The sequence below is a fragment of the Aplysia californica genome, unplaced genomic scaffold, assembly GCF_000002075.1.
Source record: "Aplysia californica isolate F4 #8 unplaced genomic scaffold, AplCal3.0 scaffold00703, whole genome shotgun sequence".
Lineage (NCBI taxonomy): Eukaryota > Metazoa > Mollusca > Gastropoda > Aplysiida > Aplysiidae > Aplysia > Aplysia californica.
Genome location: NW_004797973.1, coordinates 345012 through 351915, shown reverse-complemented (window position 1 = coordinate 351915; position 6904 = coordinate 345012). Strand labels below are relative to the sequence as shown.

The 6904-nt window shown below is 39.5% G+C and overlaps 1 protein-coding gene across 1 annotated transcript in view; it reads right to left on the bottom strand.

Moving 5' to 3' along the window:
* LOC101857903 (HAUS augmin-like complex subunit 5) overlaps window positions 1-6904 on the bottom strand; it is a gene marked incomplete in the record, with an annotated part of 26329 nt that overhangs the window by 9027 nt on the left and 10398 nt on the right. The window contains 4 exon segments of the mRNA XM_035972477.1: window positions 1010-1167; window positions 2949-3027; window positions 4738-4902; window positions 6460-6542. Coding sequence (XP_035828370.1) covers window positions 1010-1167; window positions 2949-3027; window positions 4738-4902; window positions 6460-6542 — 485 coding nt within the window.

Genomic DNA, 6904 nt, shown 5'->3' with positions numbered 1-6904 from the left:
AGAGAGAGAGAGAGAGAGAGAGAGAGACAGAAACAGAGAGAGTGAGAGAGAAAGAGACAGTTAGGAGGAATGGTACTATATCTAAATATGACGAAAACGTCACTTAATTGGTAATAAAATCAGCACAAGTGACCCTGTTTCGATGGTTCTTCATCTAATAAATGAAATCCTGATAAAAGAGTCCTGTTTTTGGCAGTTGCAGAAGAGTAATTTGATGTTAAAATCGTCGAAGAGGAATGCGCCCGAGCCACACCCAGCGTCTCACGGTACAGCGGTTCCAACCGCGAGCTCCTGGGAGTGGCTCGCCGGAGATAAAGATTGAAATAACCACCCTTCTAGAGGCATGGCATTATTGAAGATGGACAAAAAAATATGAGTCCTGTCCCTGAAATAACCACACTCTCATGACACATATTGTCAGCATCAATAAAAAATTGCCCATGTTTTTAGTTGTTTTTCAAAAACAAAAACATCAAAGGGCATTTTACAATACAGTTTTGTTCTGCTTCAACATTTCCTTCCCAGTTTTTAATTGAAAAATAGCCAGCGGTCAAATCATGGTTCTGATTTCAGCACTGTCTTTTGCTTTGGTTTTCTCAAAAAACTGATGAAATACCAAAATGAGTTAACTCCTATTTAATGCGAATACCTAAAAATAACCCAACTGAATTAGATAAGATACATTTTTATTGTCCAGATCCTGGCGCATTGGTTTGGTGTTTCACCACGTACACACGTACGCACAAACACACATACACATACACACACACAAGCATGCACACACAGGCAGGCTTACAGACACATGAGCAATATGAATGAACAGTAATATAAACGATAATAATCTTAAACAGATACATACTCAGTATTCTGACTGCAAGTAAATGTTATTCTAATGCATGTTCTAAGGTCATATGAAAACTTGTGACAAGATGAAAGCGAAGTGAAAACACCCGTTCGCCACTGAGTAGCACCCAACATAGAAAGATAGAAAAAAGACGACATGACCCACCTGGCCAGAGCCACACCGTCGGGGTGTCCCCCAAACGCTCGGTTGATGTGTTTGTGAATCTCCGACACAATCTCATCCAGTTGGGCCTCCAGTTTCCACGACTCGTTCTTGTGCTCTTGCTCTTTGTAAAACCGCATAATATGCTCCATGTTGCTGGCCTGAGAAAGATAGGAAAAACAAACTGACCGAAAAATTGCTTTGCAAATTATTGATTGAGTGAAGAGAAGCACATCGACTCAACAACTTGCGACCTCAGTGCTTTCTTGTCGTATCTCCATTTTTTTTTTACAGTGAAAATGTGACTTTTTCTTAAGATCACTCTTGGAGATACGACAAGAAAGCACTGATGTCGCGAACTCTTGTTTAGCTCTAGGGAAAGCAAGACAGACAAACAGAAACAACAGAGGAAAAGAAAAGAAGTCGGACTCATCAGTTCCCCCTCCCCCCCTCAAACTACCCATCCTTGTAAATTAAAAACACATAAGATACAATTAAATCGAATAAGACCACTCCCAAATTTTTTTACAAGGCAAGACTTGATTATACTTCATGAGATGACCTGGCTTTAACTCACTGAAGACGTTTTTCGATTAAAAAAAACACGAGATGGGCCCTCATAGTTGTCAGACATTTCCCGTGGAAAACGCAAGATCATCCTTATCGCCAAATAGCATCTACATAAATGCCACTAAAAGCACGGAATCTGGCTTCTTAGACATATGTGTAGCCATTTGTTTCGTTCCACAAAAAATTTCCCAGAAATCGATTGATAATTTTTCTATCTACAGCATTTTTAGCTAGGTGACTGCTAAGACTGCTTGTGTTGTAAATTGCAGTGATTGTCAATATGGCACCTAGCAAGAAACGTAATATTTTTGAAACATTGAACTTAATACCTTTTTAAAAAAATTATGACAAATAATCTAGCAGAGATAATAATAATAATAATAATAATAATAATAATAATAATAATAATAATATATAACATTTATATAGCGCATTTCCAAAAATGTAGCTCAATGCGCTTTACATTGGAATACCCATTTTTCAAAAACCTTTCTTACTACTTCCTTTCTTCTCAAGCAATATACATTAATGCACACACACACCGAAACACACACACACACACACACACACACACACACACACACACACACACAGACTATTTTCACCCAGACATAGGAACAGAACAAATATAATGAAAGATAACGTTAAAAGCTTATGATAGACACTTGTACTCTGGTATGTTTATTGTTCTTGTGTTGTTCTTGATTGTGTCAAAAGGGCATTGCAGTTGGTGAAATGTTCAGATTTTATATAATTTTGAAAAAAAACCCAAAACCTTCAGTCCATGGTGCTTGTGCATAGAAAAATCGTGGGTGGTTGCGGGTGCTCTGGTGTGGTTTGCTTCTTCTTTCCTATCAAACATCTATCGTCCTTATCTCCCCTTCTTCTTTTTTATGTTTGTTACTCTCTTGTAACACCTCTAATCTTCTGGCGCTCACATGACCTTATGCAGTTGCGAGCGCCGTAAAACCTCTACTAAAAAAAAAAAAGAAAAAAAAGAAAGAAAAATCTTTCCGTCTTCAGTGAGTTCAACTGATCTACTAAGAAAGGAAGACTGGAAATAACTTTGCTTTAATCAGACTTTATCTTTGTGTATGGTGAGAGCTTTATTATTATATTCAGCAACGGGGGATTTGTAAAAGACCAAACTTTACTAACTGGGCATTTCATCTGAAAAGCTTCACCTTTACTTCTTCTCAAGGTGCCAAATTTGAAAGACATCAGCGATCATGGTTCACCACTAATTTCTTTGCTCAAATTCTCCAAAATTTTAAAGCAGCATATCATTCTTGCCTTTTGTGTCACCCATCTAACCAGAATCTCTATGTAAACCATTCTCGGTCTCCCTCTGCGTGTTTTGCCCAACTTTTACCTGCAACAACTGGCTGACAGATTTCTGCACTGTGGGAGGATCAGACAAGTCCTTGAGACCTTTGGAGCCGTAGGAGAAACTGAAACGAACACACCAGGAAATAAGATAAGATAAGATACATCTTTATTGTCCAGATCCTGGCACATTGGTTTGGTGTTTCAAAACGACACACATACACACGCACACACACACACACACACACACACACATGCACACACACACACACACACACACACACACACAGTATGTTTGTACTCACAAACAGACTAACAGTCACATGCAAATATAAATGAACAGTAATATATAGAATAATAATGTTCAGCTAGATGCATCCTCAGGGAGGGGATATATCTAACAGACAAGTAATAGTGCAAAGTGTTGGTAAATGATAAACTGACTGAGAGGAGAGGAAAAGGACGGGGGGGGGGGGGTTGTGATAGCAAATATTCTTAACAAAAAAGTAAAAGTGATTAAGATGATTTATGGCATCTGCAAAGACCAATAAGCAGGGTGTCCAGCAATATTTCCTGAAAAAATTTACTACCTGGAAAAAAAATTTACTACCCAGCAAATCAAGCCCCACACCAGCTCGAAAGAGACAATCTAAAAATAGGACGACACTTGTATTTCCTCCCCCCCTACACACACACACACAAGTGACAGCACGGTGACGAGTCCGAGTAATTACTAAATTTTATTTGCACGGCAACACAGCGTTTTTACTGTACAACCTGCATGTCACAAATGTTGCGTTATCAGTCTATTGCCGGCAAATTTCTGGGTGGTAACGAAAGCGAAAGTAGATCTTGATTTTCCAGATCGAGCCTTGGTGTCACATACACTTCCGCCTGCCGCCATAGCCGGCTTTTCGTGTGAAACGTACTCTCGGACAGGGAAAAGGTGAACGAATAGTATATCACAATCGCGACCGGCAAAAACAGAGTCATGTACCGCGGCTAGGGTTCACTGAAAAGTCTTGCTGGCTTCATCACTCAGTAGGCAGGCTAATTTACCAAATGTTTACTACTTTCAAGGCAAATTTACTAACATTTACGACCATTACGACCAGGGTGCCTTTTTTATGACTTTACGACCTTGCTGGACACCCTGAATAAGACAAATTCTGGCACAGAATAACAAGGATGATGACAAAGATGAATTAAGTAGGAGGTTAAATATAAAATGAAAGTTCTAATTTAAAGTCTTACAACATTCCATCCAAGCAAAAGCTCACACCAGTTGGAAACAACTACTTTGGTAACCTCGCTCTGTCCAGTTCCCGATCCCAATGGCCCACACGACATGCAGCAAGATGGCCAGTTAGACGCTCAAACAATATCAATAAAACATATCCGATCCATCAATGCCCATCGCCAAATCCCCATCAAAGCATAGCTGGGTGGACAGAGCAAACTGAGAAAAAGAATCTGTCCTAAAAAATACAACATCCTACCTTACCAAACCCAGGATCGAACCCTCAGTCTTACATACACGAACCCAACCACTTACAGGGATGTAAACAGGTTTTGAGAAAAAAGCTGGAAAATACATGGCACGCTTGCACTGACTGAAATAAGAATACAGTGAGACTAAATTATATTTGTTTCTTTCCCTCTGTCACAACCAATAATCTCTATTTAGTATATATAACATGTATTGTTTATAGTAGACTTTTGTTAAAAGCTGGGGCCCCAAAAGGCAAGTCAACCGGAAAAACCCGGAAGATTTACATCCCTGCACTTAACCGCAACACAAAAACAGCCCACAAGCGTTCAACTTTCAGGGCTACCTGAGATCTTGCACATCTTTGGCGATGTTGAGGCTGATGGTGTCTTCTCTCATGCGATGAGCGGCCGAGAGCGTGTTGCTGGTCAGAGCAGAGACCAGCGTGCCGGCGCAGTGCGGGGACACTCGACTCTCCACCCGCTGGCTCAGATTGGACTTTGCAGTTTCTCTGTCGAGAAAGGGGCGAGTTACAGTTTATGAAAGAAGATTTCAAAATCCGAGTTCAACTCTTCAGTTCATATCTCTCTCCACCAACTGAGTTAGAGATTCAACTTAACAGATTCTCTACAGAGAAAGGCGAGTTGATGTTGATGAAAAAAGATTTTGTAATAAAGCCATTCTATACAGAAAAATGGGAAATGATGTTGATGAAAGAAGATTTGAAAATTGAGTTCAACTCTTCAGTTCATATAACTCTCCAACTAATGAGTTAAATTCAACTTACCAGCTTCTCAACGTAGAAAAATGTGAAATGCTGTTGATGAAAGAAGATTTTAAAATCAAGGTCTACCCTTCAGTTCATATCACTCTACCCACTGAGTTAGATTCAACTTAACAGCTTCTCTACGCAGAAAGGCGAGTTGATGTTGATGAAAAAAGAGTTCATTATCAAGCCAGTTGAACTCTTCATTTCTATACAGAAAAATGCGAAATGATGTTGATGAAAGAAGATTTCAAAATCAAGCAATTTCAACTCTTCACGTCATATCACTAAATCAGCCAAGCAAATGAATTCTTTAATTTATGCCTGGTAACAATGTACGACGGCAGCAACATTTCAGACTGTAATTGTGGGTGGTGGGCTGTTGCTCTGGTGTGGTTTGCTCTTTCTTTCCTATCAAACACCTCTCATCCTTCTTTACCCTCCTTCTCTTTTTGTGTTTGTTACTCTCTTGTAACACCTCTAATCTTCCGCCCTTATATGACCTTATGGTGTTGCGAGTGCGCAAAATACTTACTAAAACTAAAAAGACTAACTGAAACAGAAGCATTTGCTCGATAAAACTGGAACTCGTAGAACTTCACTCAGCGGAGCAGTTCTTGTTTAGTTTGTCTTATGTACTGTTATTTCACGTTGACCTGTTAACCGAGGGTCCTTTGAAGTCAGGCACACCTCCCATTAGACCATATTCTATGTCGTAGGGCAAAATACAAATGTGACGCAGCGTGGTGGAATCAGGCTATCGTCAATTTTTGGGCATGTAGAGTTATTGGTATCATCTTAAAGCTGGTTTACTTGTCTTTATTTGGATGAAAACAATATCCATTTATCTTGAATACAAGTCGAGATATTTGCGAAAGAAGGAGGTGGGGGTCACCTGTTTTCAGATGTAAAATTATTGAGAAAATGGCCGCCAAAGATGAGTTATTTCCTAATCTTAAGAGTTCGTGGTCACTGAAAATTTACATTTTTTGTGCCTTTAATCAACGTTTTCAGAAATATTTACACAGAAATGAGTTCTTTAATGAGTATGAAAGGTGTTGAGCCAAAAAAACACCAAAAAAAACGATAAAAATTCACAAACCTGCGAAAAAATGCAAGTTTCTTCACTTTGATTATTTTGACGAGAGCCTGATTCCACCACGCTGCCTCACAAATGCAAAATAGTAAGGTTAAGAGTTACATTACCCATACTTGACAAAAACACAACTATGAACTCAGTACAGAAAAAAAAAGAACTCCGATATCCCAAATGAAAATACCACATTCTCCATCGTGACTCACAGAGAACTCCTGTCTGGTAACTCTCCATTGAGGGCTTCCATCAGGAACTTGCCGATATCTTCGCACGTGATTCGAACATCTCTCTGTGAACACAGAAATCTAGACTTAGTCAACTTACATAAGAATTTAAGAAAACAAAGCAGAGACGATACATCAAACTAAACATCACAGTAGTGCATGTAAGCAGACATTTTTGCATGTTCTGTTCCTCTCAGTGTATGTGTGCCAGTTGATGAACAGTCTCATGTATTAATATAATACTTCAGGGGGCTCTCGTGGCCTACAGGTTAAAGTGTTGGCCTCTCATTCAAAGGTCCCGGGTTCAAATCCGGGTAGCGACTGAAACATTTTCTTCTCTAAAATTGTCTCCTTTCACCTCCTTTCCTGCTCCCTAGCAATGTTCTGTTGTCTGCTTTCAATTCCACTTTCTGTCCCCCTCCCTCTC